This window comes from Ictidomys tridecemlineatus, chromosome 5, assembly GCF_052094955.1.
Source record: "Ictidomys tridecemlineatus isolate mIctTri1 chromosome 5, mIctTri1.hap1, whole genome shotgun sequence".
NCBI lineage: Eukaryota > Metazoa > Chordata > Mammalia > Rodentia > Sciuridae > Ictidomys > Ictidomys tridecemlineatus.
The window spans coordinates 36,933,502-36,949,177 of record NC_135481.1 but is presented as its reverse complement, the minus strand read 5'-3'; the positions used below and the strand labels follow the sequence as shown (position 1 = coordinate 36,949,177).

Sequence of the window (15,676 nt, the reverse complement as noted above, 5' to 3'; positions counted from 1 at the left end):
ATGGGAGTAGAGGGAGGGGTGTTGAGAGTCAGAGCATCCCAAAGAGGAAAAAGAATTGGGAGCCCATGTGGCAGCACTCTCCTTCCTGGAGAGGGGTTTAGAAAACTTTGAGGAAGGCACTCCAAAGTGCCATGCTCTCTGAGGTATGAGGTCTCACTGCACAGATCCAAGGACAGTAGTTCCCTGATGATCTGGAATTGATATGAACTTCAGGTAAGAGATGAAAACCAGCATTTGCTTTCAGTGTGCCCTACTTAACAAGGACCATACAATATATTTGCTTCCTTTGATCCTCACAAACATCTTGTAAAGTGGATACTTTTATCATACCCAATTTACAGATGAGAAAAGTGTGTCTCAGAGAGATTACATGACTTCCCTCAGGTAACCCAGTGGTGGATCCAGGTTCTAAAATGTCTCTATGACCCATTTGACTGCCATGAAGGGTCTTGCTTTCCCACCCCTGTTGAAAGGGCATGAACCACTCCATAAGGAGTATGTGCTCTGATCTGCTAGATACTCTCTAACTGACTAAGTATGCTCTATACCAAATTCATATAACTAGATTTGGCCATAGCCTAGAGACCCCTCTGCTCTCTTTATAGACAAAGGGAAAGGGAACACCCTTGCCTGATTTCATCCCATGGTTCCACGGCTCTTAAGCCCTTGTCCCAGTTCCTAGGACTCCACCTGTGCTGACAATTCCCTGCCTGTTGTTTGGGGAAGGTTCAGCTCAAATGTGGAATGAACCCAAGCAACTCTCTGAACAACTTTTAAACCAGAAGAAAAGCAGCTGGGCTAGGTGATGGAAAGTTTATTTAGAACCTGACAAGAAATCAGGCTACGATCATTCTGCGTCAGTTTTTAGTGTTGTTAATGATTATTCTGGTTTGAATTCTCATTGGTTGGGTCAGACTTTAGGCAAAAATCATTAAGGTGAGGCGTGGCTGTTCTCTAACCCTGGCAGATGAAACCCTGCACCTAGGCAATGGGCCAGGACAGCTAAGCCATCATTGCAACACTTTCTCCAGAAGCCTTGAGTGAGAGATGGCTTCATCTCCTTAATGTGTTAGTTTAAGGTCAGGAAAGAGCTTTAGTACTTTTACAAACATCTCGGTCTCCTTCTCTTGAGCCTTCCTTTCCCCTACCCATTGTTTATGGCCCCATAAATAATTTCAAATGAATCAGTTAAATAGAGTTCTTTGTAAAAGCAAAGAGTGAGGATGTTCATTAAAGAGAGAGGAATGGGAAGCCCCATTTGTTTGTAAACACAGCATTCTGAAGGGAAGCATCTGGATAGTGTTCAAGAATGAGACAGGGTACCTGGGTGTAGTGGCGCATGTCTGCAATCCCAGTGACTCAGGAGGCTGAGGCAGAAAGATTGCAAGTTTGAGATCACCCTTAGCAACTTAGCAAGATCCTACTTCAAAATAAAAAGGACTGGGTATATAGCTCAGTAGTAAAGTACCCTGTACTGGGTTCAATCCCAGTACAAAAAAAAAAAAAAAAAAAAGGTGTCAGAGGTGTCCTGTGGTTTCACCAATACTTCAGGGGTGTGGTGATAACCAGGAGCCATGTGCAACCATTAAGCAATGTTCCCAGGTTCAAAACAGCAGGCATTTCCACTAAATTTTGGCCAGATTTTCACTAAGTCCTCCTGAAATCGACACTTTCCTGTGGTCCTGAAAAGACATAAAGATGAGTCTCAGAGGGCTTTAATAAGGGGCAGACATCATTTTTTTTAATGTGGGCAATTATATCCTCATATGAGGATCTGAAAGCTAGAGCCCATTCTTTAACTTTGATCAAATGAGGTTAAAGATGTGAGACAGGAAGATTAAAGGATCAGGTTTCTAAATTACTCGGTAGAAGAGCAGCAAATTTCCAGATGAGAGAATGACTTCCATGTTAATTCACTTCTCAGTAAGATAGACTGGGCACCTGGGATGTTTGCCTGCCCTACACCATCCCCAGGAAATACCACATATTTCTATCATAGTTCCATGCTTGGTAGGCTGTTTTGGACAAAAGGACAATGGTTCTCCTTAATGACTTGTGTTCAACTACTGTGACAGAAACCAGTGACTTCCTTATTTGATGTGGCATGAAATCATAGGCCTATAAAAGAAGTAAGGCAATAAAGAGTTATGTAAGGCTTAGTTCTCAAAGTCAACAGAAATGGGTTTCAGGTTGCTGGATTGACAATGAGGAGAAGGGAGTTTTGGCATTTCAGGGGCAGGGTCGATGCTGCCTGTATGGCCAGTCCAACCAGCAGCATGTTCCCTGAAGTGTCAGCTTGACTCTTCCAGTTTGGTACTATAAAATGTGGAGGTAGTTGTTTTTAAAAGGAAGATTAGTGTAGTGTGTTTGGATTCAGTCCACACCTTGGAATTACCTTGACATTGGATTATGACAGGATTCTCAATTCTGAATTTGAATCTTGTCTTTACAATTGGCCTGTGTCCATGAACAAATGACATCCCTTCTCTAAGCCTCAGTTTCCTCATCTTCAAAGAGGACATGATAATAGTTCCTCTTTATAGGGTGTGAGGATTACAGAGATAATTCTTGAAACCACTTGTCCCAGTTCTGGGCCCAGAGTCAGCTCTCAATAAATAGAAACAATTATGACTACTTATTTAAAGTCACATGTCTGCCCTTCTTTTTGTTTTCCCTTGCTTGTTTTGTTGAAGGAGCCCCTGGACAGAACTACAGAGGTTGACCAGCTGGTAATGTACTTCATTACTCATTGTTCCATTCCATTTCTGGATAATTCACCTTCTATGCTAAGGTGGTTACCCACAGTAATTACCTTAGCAAATGACTCAGGATTTTTGGTAATGAAGAAGGCAGGGCTATGGCTTGTTGACACCTTATTTGATATAAGAAAGAAGGAAAGGTGAAGATGTTTACTGAGTAACCAAAAGCCTGAGTCCAGCATCTAGAAATTGCTGAGGCTCACAAAAGAGTCACATTACCCACAAAAAGTATTCTGCTGAATGTAAAACAATGATGACAATTTATGTTCTGCATTAGATTTCTAAATTCACTTGTCATTTGATGTAAATGCCTCTCGTATCATGGAGAGAACACAGGTTACTCTTTTCTTATTTATTATAGTATAAAGGCAAAAGAGAGGATCCAAGTTAATAATGTAAACCTTTAAATTTGAAGATTGGCATTACTATTTCCCCCGTATTCACCAAAGGCTCAAATTAACAGATTGGGCTAAAGAAAAAAAAAACTCATCTGTGTTCCATTAAATCTCATTCCAGCCGTGGGCAATTGATTTGTGCATGCTATCTTGGCGTACTCAACATATCCTAAACTATGAGCCTCCAGCTCCTCTCTAATCTTGGATGTCCTGTGATCTCGTTTGGCCCTGCTGTATTCTGTGTTGGCTGCTGAGGTTCAAGTTGACCCACTTTCTCTGAAACTCATTCTGGACTCCTCTTTCTTCCACTGAAGTTCACGTTCCCTCTTGATAGTTTCCCTTAGCTTGACCCCAGGCCTCCACACTAGTTATGAAGAAACTCTGGTTCCATTACCTGCCACACACAGGCTGTAAAAACTATGGTGCTAGTTCAGATCTTCATACTCACAGGAATTTCTGAATTATTCCTGGTTGGCCCCACATTGCTGTGGTGCCATGTTGATTATGGAGCCTCTCTGAGCAGTTTACAGTTTTCCCAGGATTTGCCTAAAGAATTGAGAACTAAGTCCCTGAACTGGGAGTTACCTAAATCCATCTAGATTCCTCTACCACCATTTACTCTTCCTCTTCAGAGTTGTGGAGATGGAGAAGGGAGGGTAAGAAACCAGGATACTCCTAGATTCTTGCCATATCCCTTTCTTGTCTTTCTCTTCCAGGACCAGAAGGAGTTTCAGCTCATTTTCCCATGTAGACGGTCCTTTGTTGAACCCTGACACAAAGAAAAGACCACAGACTCCAATTTTAGATCAAATTAAAGCCAGCTTGTATTTGTCTACACAAAGAGAGCTAATCAGCGACTCTCTCCCCTAATTCGAGCTAGAGACCAGCACCCCCAGTTCTTAACAAATGAGATTTATAGCACAAAAAGTTGCAAAGGGGGAGGTCTTGAGAACTTACAGATAAGTGGATTTTGACAACCATAATACAAAGGCAGATAACAGGTTAATGCTCTATGTGGCATGATATTTCAAGGTAGGTAATAAATTCAGATCCCAACATCAGAATTTATGAGGTGCCGCTGAGGTTTCAGAGAGGGTTGTTATCTGGTTGGGGGAGCCCAGGATTTATTACGCTCCACTAAGGTTTTAGAGAGGGTTGTTATCTGGTCAGGGAAAGCCAGGCATGGGTGAGTTCAATTCAAGGCACGGGCAGGAGTTCCAAACAAGCTTAGAAATCTCAGTAATTTATAGTAAAACAGAAATTAACTTTTCATGACTTTGTGACAAGATGGCTCCCAATCTTAAGATGGAAATAGGCTGGGTTCATCACCTTCTCTTATGTCTTCCCTCTCTCCTACACCTCCTAGCCTAGTACTAATGGCTAAGGGAATCAAATAAGAATCATCAAGAAGGCAATATATACTACCTTTGAAATATTTCAAAAGCCTGATCCTTATTTACCACCTGATAAGTGTTTCTTTTTTCTGTTCTGCATTTTATTCATTCTTTCAATATAGGCACAAACGCCATATTAACTTTGAGGCATTCTTTATCTACGCCAATCAAAACGTATTTTTCTAAGAATCACCTATGTAGTTGTGGAACCTCTTTGCACTCAGCTTTTTATCTGGTTTCTTCTGACTTGAAGACATTCTGTTCTACTAATTGTTCTCCAGTTGCTTTGGTGCATTGGTTTTTGTTAGGTTGTAAGCTTCTTGAGGGTAGAGACCATGTTTCCTCCCACAAGATCTTGCACAGTGTTAAACAGTCCTTAGAATGGACTGGCTGATTAAACTCTAGGGACAAACTGCTTGGGGAAGGATGTAGACTCTTCCTCCCTATCTTGGCATGTCTTGGGTTAACTTATACTTTTATTGAATGTCTCACATTGTGTTAAATGCTCTATTGACATCATTTTATACAATTCTACCATCAATTCATAATGTGGTATCATTATAGTAACCATTCTACAGATGTGGAAACTGAGATTTTCCAGATATTAAGTAATTTTCCCAAGATCACCTGGAAGTAAAGAGTAAAATCAGGATTCAAACACAGGTCTGTCTGACTCCAAATTCCATGATCTTAAACTATTACTTGCATGGCCTCCATTGGTTCAATTGTCCAGGGTGAGCTTTTTCACAATTCTTTCTAGTTAGGTCTTCAGGATAGTAAAAGTTAGCTCAGGTTACCAGTGACTACAGATTATCTATGCTTCTCAGGTTTATATTTTACTTCTCACCAATCCTGAGTAGCAGCGTTTTCATTCATTTTAATAATATTTTCCCCCTGTAGGTCTCCCCCAAGCTAATTTTGCAGACCATATTTCTCATTTTGTAAGAAAAGGGCATGCAGAATATTACAATATCTTGGTGTCCTAATCTTAATATTTTTAGGTATTTGGAATTATTCTTATCAAGTATAGGCAAGAGAAGGCAATCAGTGGTTGGTGAGGAGATTCATCAACTCTAGGAATTGGCATGCAGATACTGGGCAAACAAGAGTCATGCAAAAGAGCCATCAGCCACTTGATTCTGTCATCCTGAAGTTAATGTTCTTTGTGTTTATGGGAGAAAATTTTACTCATAGTTTGGAAAAAGGGAAATAATGTGACCCCAATATGATCAGAAAATCCTAGAAAATGTTTTTAAATAGTAGATCTCACTTTTTCTAGCATTTCTACGATAAGCACTGTGACTTATACAATGAATAAGAGCTATTAGGGCTTTTAAATGAACTGTTAGATAGCATATAGCAGGATACAGAAATTTCAAGTTGCTGTGTTTTCTAGCTGAACCCATGTCATTGAACTGACACTGGTGTGAGTCCAGGGGCTCAGCTGAAACCTTAACTGGAAAAAAAAAATCAAAGGAAACTGGACTAGAGTGTAATTTACATGTTCAAGTCACAGCGGGGTGGACCTTCTTTCTTATAAAAATGTGATTCATATTCTGGCATTCTAAAACAATGCAAAAAAAAAACAGGGAGGAAGAACACTGTCAGTAAAGGAAGGGAAGCATAAAACAGGGCTGAGTACATAAGGAAGTAGGTATAGTGTCATATAAATAGGATGCCAAATGAGGGGAGATGGTGTGCAGAGAGACCGATTACAAGGGATAAGCTTGTGAGATAGTGAATATGTGGTTATTTACCTCTATCTCTATCCGCCGGATATCTATATCTATCCACCAGATTAAGGAGGAGGCAAAGGAAGAAGCAGAACTAAGCATGGGATTCCTAAAAGCTGGTATGTATTATCACATCTATGTTTCAAAGCTTTCTCTGCTGTTACTCTCCCCTTTCCCAGGAAGGCAGTGGCATGGGATTTATGATATTGAGGGGGTAAGAAAGGTCTGGCTTTAACAAGTGAGATACCCTTGTTCAGTTCAAGTACTTATAGAGTGCTAGGTATTGGGAATACAAAGATGAATAAGATACTACCCCTCTATTGTCTTATATAACAAATAGGAATAAAAAATTAATTAATCAAAAGAAAGGGGAAAAAAAAAGATACTACCCCTGACCCCAAGGAACTTCAAAATGGAGAAAACATGTTAAAAAAACAGATTATAACACAAATGAAAAATTCAATATGGATATTTACAAGGTGCTATGGCAATACAGAAGGGCAGCATGTTTAAGCCTGAAACAGGGGAGGATTAGAATCAGGGAATACTTTGCAAAGAAGCTTTGAACATCAAGTAGGACTTGTGTGAACATGAATAGGACAGCATGGAAGTGGGATTATAGGGGCAGAATTAAGAGTCCAGGGAGGAAGAACATTGTCAGTAAAGGAAGGGAAGCATGAAACAGGGCTGAGTACATCAGGAAGTAGGTATAGTGTCATATAAATAGGATGCCGAATGAGGGAAGATGGTGTGCGGAGAGACTGATTACAAGGGATAAGCTTGTGAGATAGTGAATATCCAATTCTAGTTTCTGGAAAAAAGCTGCTAATAAAGAATTACACAGTACATAAGATAAAATATAGAAAAAATGAAATCAGAAAAAAACAAGACAATGGGTCTGAATAAAAGTGGTTCAAAGAGCCAAGAGCCAGACTTGGGCTGTGAGGATTTGGTTCTCCTGTTCTTCAAGCCACAGTGTGTGTTTCCAATTCATCCATTTCCCACTCCTGAGTTTGATTTGGATATGTATAGAAGGAAACAGAAAAGGTGACTGAATGCAGAGGACAAAAAAAAAAAAAGGCTATAGAATAGGTATTTAAGTACTTGGGTCTTCATTTGCATGTTTTATAAACATCCAACATACACAACCTTTGGATCTCCTTCCACACAAATCTGTGATACAGAAAGCCTCTTCATCTGGGTTGTCTTTGAATGATAATTGTGTGTCAATGTATGTTCAAATTGATAATTATGTGTCAAAGTGATAATTGTGTGTTGATGTAGATTCAGTGTAGCAAAAATGACCAGTCAGATGAGAGGTGTTGACAGTGGAGGAAGCTATGCATGCCAGAAGGGGGTGGATGGGAAACTTTTGTTCTTCCTCTCAGTTTTGCTGTGAACCTAAAACCACTCTAAAACTTAAAGTGTGTTAAAAAAAAAAAAAGTCAAATGGTATCACCCAATGCCCTGCACAACTCCCCTTTTTCAGCCAGATTAAAATCTGAAATTCTTTATGAATGGCTTCAGAAGCTTTGCTCCAGCTATTCTGTCTAAAATACTCTTTCCTAGTAATCTACTCAGCTAACTCCCTCAGCTTCTCAAGTCTTGGCTAAAATTTCACTTCACTAAGAGAGGGACCCTATTTACCTTAGTTAATATTGTAACACACTAACCCTAACCCTATTTTACTTTTTTCCCCAAAGCCCTTATCTCTTCTAATATAATATTCAATGTGCTTATTAGTTTTATTGTTTAATTTCTTGTCTGCCCCCATAGGATGTAAATTCCACAAGGGATTATTTTTGGTTCACTGATGTAGCTGCTTAGAACACTTAAGTGTTGAACAGATGAATGATCAAATATCTTCAGTTGAAAGTTTCACTTTCCTGTATTCAAATCCCCCCCACCCCCGCCTTTTTTTTTTTTTTTTTTTGGTACTGGGGATTGAAACCTGGGGTGCTTTACCACTAAGCTACATCCCCAGTTCTTTTTATTTTAAGACAAATTCTCAATAAATTGTTGATGATCTTGCTAAATTGCCAAGATTGGCCTTGGATTTGGGATTCTCCTGCCTCAGTCTCCCAAATTGCTGGGATTAAAGGCATGTACCAACCAAATTTTACATTTTTAAAAAATATTTTTTAAGTTGTAGATGGATACCATACCTTATTTATTTTCTTTTTTTATTATCATTTGTTTCAATTAGTTACACATGACAGTACAGTGATCTTGACATATCATACATTTGAATCAAATGGGGTATAATTACTCCTTTTTCTGAGTGTACAGGTTGCTGAATCACATTGGTTGTACAGTCACGTATATACATACAGCAATAGTACTGTCTATTTTATTCTGCTGTCCTTCCTGTGCCCCCTCCCCTCCCCTCCCCTCCCTTCTCTCTACCCAATCTAATGTGACACACTTCTTTTCTTTTTTTTTCCTTCACATCGTCATACATATGTAATCTGTATAATGATGAGGGTCTCCTTCCATCTTCCGTGCAATTCCTATTCTCCCTCCCTTTCCCTCCCCTTTCCTCCTTTTACCTCTCTTTCCTATCTAGAGATAATTTTCTTCTCATGCTCTTCCTCCCTACCCCATTGTGAGTCACCTCCCTTACATCAGAGAAGACATTCGGCATTTGTTTTTTTGGGATTGGCTAACTTCACTTAGCATAATCTGCTCCAATGCCATCCATTTCCCTGTAAATGCCATGATCTTGTTATTTTTTTAGTGCTGAGTAATAACTCAATCAACAAATGGGCCAAGGACCTGAACAGACACTTCTCAGAAGAGGATATACAATCAATCAACAAATACATGAAAAAATGCTCACCATCTCTAGCAATCAGAGAAATGCAAATTAAAACTACTCTAAGATACCATCTCACTCCAGTAAGAATGGCAGCCATTATGAAGTCAAACAACAAGTGCTGGCAAGGATTGGGGGGGGGGGGGAAGGTATACTCATACATTGCTGGTGGGACTGCAAATTGGTACAGCCAATTTGGAAAGCAGTATGGAGATTCCTTGGAAAACTGGGAATGGAACCACCATTTGACCCAGCTATTCCTCTTCTCCGACTATACTCAAAAGACCTAAAAACGGCATACTACAGGGACATAGCCACATCAATGTTTACAGCAGCACAATTCAGCTAGACTGTGGAGTCAACCTAGATGTCCTTCAATGGATGAATGGATAAAAAAAAGTGGCATTTATTTTATTTATTTTTATGTAGTGCTGGGATTAAACCCAGTGCCTCACACATGCTCGGCAAGTGCTCTACCACTGAGCCACAAGCCCACCTCAAATTTCTCATTTTTATTATATGGCAGAAGCTAGTATTGAGAAACTGAGAAATAAGTCCAATGCACTTTAATTCCTTCACTGAATGACAAAGAAAAACAAAAATCTCCCTAGGGCATAACCTTGGAGAGGGGAGACAGCTCTGTGAACTTTTCTTCTAAGAAGACCCTAAGGAAGAGAGGAATTATGAAGATGACACATGTTGTGTCAATCTGAATTTGATTAAATAGCTACATGTTACTAATAGCTACTATATTGGACAGTGTAGCTCAGATTTAACAAAGAGCCATTACAATTCCTAAGCCTGAAGAGGTTAAGAAAAATGATCAACTTCTGACACTTGTAGCAATGCAGAATTAGAGCACTATCTTACAGCAGAGGACTATAGTATGATAAAATTTTAGCCTTTGAAGAATGTTGCTACCACCAATCTGCTGGGAATACCTGATTCAGTCTTTCTGCCCCTATTCCCCTCTTTTAGTGTCTCTGACTAACAGGAATCAATAAAAAAACTAGAGGACAAGAGAATTGATTGATGCAGTCCATCAAGATAAAGTGGACACAGAACATAGGGATGGATAGATAGTGTAAGGTAGAGTAGATCTGGAATAAAACATTATTATACCATGTACATTATGAATTGAGGCATCAAATATCTGGTTTATTGGCACTTATAAATCTAAATAAATATAAAACAAGTAGTAAAAAATAATCAAAACATGGTTTTCAATAGTCATACAACATTTCTTGTTAAAACTGAATTGTTCACTTAAAAGAACAATACCTTAATCAAACTTTATGTTCACTTAGATTTCATACACAAAGAATTAGGTTAATACCATGTTCCCCATATTCCTCTGACTATATTCAACTTGTATTCTACCAAGAATCTGTGTGCAACTTTTTCTAAGGTATATTCTCAAGTCACAAAGCCTAGGTATAGGAAATTTTGTATTTATCTTAGTATAAAAGCCACTGTAAGTCAATAAATGGCTAAACTAAGATTTGAAGATTCGTAGAAGTTCAATAAACTGGACATGAATGCAAAGGCCCTTATTCTGGGACTGTATCGTTGTTACAATATATATATGTGTGTGTGTATATATATATATATATATATATATATATATATAATCATCTGTCTGATTGTTGGTATGTATCTTAATACCCTTTTTCACTTTCTTCACTTAATAGGGCTAAGGAGGAAAACAAAGAGGAAGGAGGAAGGAGTAGCAACATCTATAGTCAGATTCAAGTCTAATTTGTAGAAACCTATATTGTCTACTTTAGTGGGTCATGAATAGATTAAGAGTCCATAGTCTTTACTGCCCAACACTTAAGGAAGAAATATCTAATGTCACTGTATGGGGGTTGAAATAAGTACCAAAGGAAAAGCAATTACCCCCACCTCCAAGGAGCAAGAGCTGTTGCTCTTCAGGAAGGAGGATGCTAGTATGGTTGTGTAACATTAATGGCCGCGGCACACATGTTGTGTCAATCTGATACTCAGAGCTCAATCCTGTAGTCAAATTGACAACAGTCACTCCCGGGACTAAGGAAGAATGAATCCAGATCCCTCCTACCAGTAGAAGCTTTTCATTGAGTACATGAGCTGTGTGGGAGTACCTTGGGGTAATAGGAGGTTGGATATCTATTGATTCCCAGAGAAATCCACAAGAGATTGGCCTCAGAAAGAGTACAGAGTTCAATGGCTCCTCAGAAGCCCCAAGACCTCCAGCAATAAGGGCTCCCCCTTGCCAACTGCAGGCACTGTGGGAATGCCTAGCTTCAGGTGCTTCCCCTTCCACCGGGATCTTGACCGAAGCCATTGTCCCTACATGCAAGAAATGCCAGTCACTTAGTACAGGTTCTAGCACACTTCGACCCCCATATACAAACAAATATTTCTGATTCTTATAGGACACTTCAGTTGTTGAATGCCGCCAACAAGACAAAGTGAAATTTCCTGGACCAGCCCTTGTTACTGTCACATTCAGGCTCTCAGTGCTATTATCTTCATTTTTAAATAAATGAATCTGTAGAGGGCTCAAGGCTGGATTTACTGGGGACAGTCTCCCTCCCAGAACCAAAACCTGAGTATCTGAAAGTCTTGTCATGGTGTGATAAAGACGTCCATCCCACTGGGTTCCCGTCCCACAACTGTCTATATGGAAGCCTTTCCATTCAGAGTCACTATTTCTTGACAGCAAGTGAAACTTGTTCACTCTGCAGTGCCGCCTCTTCTGTTCTCCAAATCCTCCTGCACTGAGAATAATGCCAGAGCTCAGGAGGACAGAAGCATGGCCGAATGTTTTAAGAGTTGAGCCCTGATTGTCATTAGTGACTATTCTGGCATCGAAGACTCCTGAAGGTGAAGCAGGATCTACTCGAGGAAATACCTCTGCGGGTGGAAACACCAGAGTCTGGGACAGGGTGTCTCCCCTAGAGGCTGCCAAAACGAAGTAGTGGGCACACTTAAGATGCCACTCCTCAAACTCATCAAAGGGTTCAAGATTTTCTATCCGCCAGCGTTCCTCTGCGGGGAGAAAGCAGTGATAGAATTCATTCATGTCCATGGCACTACAGGCAGTCCAGCCAGCTTGAAGGAAGCGGCACCGCTGGGCCTCCACATCTGGAAAGCTGTCCAGGCCATGAAGGGGGGAATTCAGCTGCTGAAAGTGTTGCAGCATGAACTGCCCAAATGCATCTTGAGGCTTCATTTGCTCATAGACCACAAAAAGGGCATCAGGAAAACGTCGGGCTGCCCAGGCAATGAGGGAGGCAGCACTAACCGGCTCGAGGTAGGTCAGCACCGCCTCGGCCAGGAGCAGAGTGGGTGTGGTCACGTCCAAGCCCGCGGAGGCCAGGGCCTCATCCAATTCCTGGAGCTGCCTTAGGTCCAAGCCCAGGATGTGGTAGTCCAAGCTCTCAAAGCACAGCACGGACGCGGGACTGCCCCTCTGGAAAGGCCCAGTTAACGCGCACAGTTCCGGTGTCTCTGCAATTCTCTCGGCTTTGCGCCGCGCCACATCCGGGAAATCCACTTCCCATACTGCAGCCCTGGCCAGGAGGCCATCGGTTTTGAGGCAGAAATACAGAGAGTCAGAACCCGCGCCCAAAGACAAGATCTGCGAGCGAGGCGCCTCAGGGTACGCGCACGCTCGCCTCAGAAAGGCGTGTACACAATGCCGCACCGCGCGCGCACGGACGTAGTAACCTCTGTGAATAAGCGGCGCGCGGCGCGCGGTCCCCGGAACCAACAGCGAGACGAAGGCGTCCTGCACGTACCCACGCGCGGCTAGGGAACTCTTGCTGAGAGCGCTGCTGTCATTGGTACTCTGTACTGCTCCTGCCCGCCGCTCCCGGCTCCGCGGGCCCATGGTCAGGAGAAACTCAGGAACGGCTTCCGTCACACTCGTGAACCGCTCTGCTGTTCTTTAGTACAGATCTCACGCCCCTCGGTACCGAAAACTACCCCTCCTCCAGGTCACCCCCTCATGTACGAGTTACGTCACTTCCGGGAAGAGTGCAGCTCTCCAATCAGGATTGAGGAGGGTGTTACTTGTTTTAGAGTTCAACTGTGAATGACCTTTCTATAATTATCCGAATTACGTTTCCTCAAGAAGACACCCTGCTACCTCAGTGACAGCGTGTGTAGGGGAGAGCGGGTTGTCACCTTTCTCCCACTCTTTCAGTCTGAGGGGAAACTACCTGGGCCCTAATAGTTGAGACATCTCTCAGAGGTGAGTGTGGGAACTGACGACCTGATTTCCTTGCATGGCGAAGGAAGGATTTAGTAGGGGCGAAGAAGGGTCAGCACCACGGACTTTGGAGGGCAAGAAGAAGTCGTTTCTTGGATGCTAATGATAGTTGCGAATTTATTCAATGCTTTCGTCGTACAAAAGAGAGCCTGTTTAAAATCTAAAATCGAGCCATATGGAAAGTGCAGAAACAGACCTTTACAGATAATTAGTAAATATTTATAACTGCCCCCCACAGATATATACTATTGATTACCTTGTATTCCTTGTGCTAGGTTAAGAATGAGTAAAAGACTCACCCTCTGTTTCTCATCTATAAAATGTTACTCCCTTTCACTTCCGAAATTCTGTAACTCTAAAGTGATATTGAGTATGTCCGTGAAAGGTCATGGAAGAGAGATGATTATTTCCTGTAACATGTTATAAGCCTGCTTTTAAGGAGGAAATCCAGGTTATATTTTAAAATAAAGTTTCCAAATTGGATGTTTAGCAGTCACCAATAAGAAACTGCTTTTAGAAGTATTGAGGAGATTTATAATTTATTAATTTTATGACAGGCTGAAATAGAGAAGGAAAACAGGATGGATTTCAGTATATTTAACTCCAAGCAGTAGCACATAATGCTTAAGAGCATGAGTTTTGGAGTCCAGCTCATTTGCATACTAGAGTCAAGAAAAAGCTTAGATCAGGATGAAGATTTGATAATTGAAAAATATAATTTAGCTCTAGGGCTTAAGAGCTCATAAATGACCTTAGGGAGAAACAGTTTTTGTGCAACAATCAGGGCAGAATCCATGTTTCAGTGAATAAGAGATAAGTTAATGGAGGCATCTAGGCTAAATTATACTTTCAAGGAGCTTAATTCAGCAGGAGAAAACAGCAGTAGTAGCTAATGAAGAAAGTGAGATAAAAGTTGAGTCCTCCCCCCCTTCTGTTTTCAGGTGGAAGCAAATACATGCTGCATATGCATGTTGTTCCCCTGAAGGAAATCAGCTATCAGAGAGGGACAAGTTGAAGAAATTGAAAAATGAGATGATAACTCATTGGTGGAGTAACAACTTGGAATAGATAGGAAGAAGTGGGACCCAGAACACATTAGCATTTTTCTCTGACTCAAAAGAATATGGCTAAAGATAAGTTTAGAAGAGATTAAGGCAGAGAAAAATAGAAGGAATTCATACTTAATGTTTTCTATTTTCTCTGTAGAGTTGGTGGCAGTTTAGTGTAAGCTGGATGGATCTGGTGGAACACTTGATTTTTGAATTGCCTTTGAAGAGATTGTGAAAAAGGATTCACCTAAGGCTTCTGGTTCTTTGGAGCCTCATCTCTAAAATGAGGGGCGTAAGTGTTGTTCTTGAGGTATCTCAGAGTTGATTCAGGCCAGTTGGGAAAGAAAAAGAATAATTGAAGGACTTTGGGGAAAAAAAAATCTAGCTTGGTAGAAACAAATTTATTTAATGACAAGTTAGTAAAATAGATGCCATGTTTAAAATACTACTTTTTTTTTTTTGCAAAGAGCAGAGCAAGAAAAATATTAAGAAGAAAATGGAGCAAAACTATGATTTGGGTACCTTATGAGTGTTTTTTTAAATCTCAGTTTATGTAAAATGGAGAGAATAATACCTCATGAGTTGTGAGGATTTAAAAAAACTTTCTAAGATACTTAACACAGTGCCTTTCTCATAGTAAGTACATAATAAATAGTAACAAATATTTTTATGATTCTGAGTTCCCTTTTTGGAAGGGGTGGCAGTATGAAAAATGTTCCCTGGGAAATAGGAAATTTGGTTCTGGTACTGCACTAACTCAATGAAATACCACTAATGTAGAAAGATCTTACCCCAATGTTCATTGCCTTTTAGATTCTCTCCCCCACCCCAGTTTCTTCTGACCCACACAAAAAATCAGCCCAGGAAGCATGGATTTGGCAGGGATTGGTATTGTTGGAAGCATAATCTTAGGCAAGGAACAGCATGACTGTTTGGGTGGCTTTTAGATTTCCATGATTGACATTGTTGTCAGTGGGCCAGTAAAATTTGCTTACAACTAAAGGTCTGTCTGGAGGACAGTTTGAGTGGGGTACAAAATAAATTCAGTATCCTGGAATAGAGTTGAAAGTATATGCAGAAAGTTGGCCACCTGTTAGGTTTGTTGTAGGCTTGCATTATAAAATGAGCTAAGTGCTTTTTTAGGCTGTCATTCTATTCTCTAAACATAAAATCCTTCTTGCAATTCATGATACTAAAGGTATTTCACAAGTACTGTTTTTTAAGTTATTAAAAAATCAAATATTACATGCTTTTATTTAGTTTTGCCACTTTT

At 40.5% G+C, this 15,676-nt stretch overlaps 2 protein-coding genes across 8 annotated transcripts in view; one reads left to right on the top strand and one right to left on the bottom strand.

Moving 5' to 3' along the window:
- Positions 1-10,233: 10,233 nt before the first annotated feature.
- Lcmt2 (leucine carboxyl methyltransferase 2) lies at positions 10,234-13,113 on the bottom strand. Its single transcript, XM_005316480.5, has one exon. It carries the CDS (start codon positions 12,971-12,973, stop codon positions 10,916-10,918), a length of 2,058 nt encoding a protein of 685 aa, XP_005316537.1. The 5' UTR covers positions 12,974-13,113; the 3' UTR covers positions 10,234-10,915.
- Mapda (N6-Methyl-AMP deaminase) overlaps positions 13,087-15,676 on the top strand; it is a 40,294-nt gene continuing 37,704 nt past the window's right edge. For 6 of the 7 annotated variants that reach the window (XM_021726323.3, XM_013358199.4, XM_013358201.4 and 3 more), the window contains exons 1-2: positions 13,087-13,336; positions 14,561-14,695. The gene's annotated coding sequence lies outside the window, so the exon portion shown is untranslated. The remainder of the gene's footprint in view (positions 13,337-14,560; positions 14,696-15,676) is intronic. The other variant, XM_078049730.1, reaches the window with a different exon arrangement.

Excerpts from the sequence above, each read along its gene's own strand:
- Lcmt2 (XM_005316480.5), bottom strand. The coding sequence starts at position 12,973 with ATGGGCCCGCGGAGCCGGGAGCGGCGGGCAGGAGCAGTACAGAGTACC.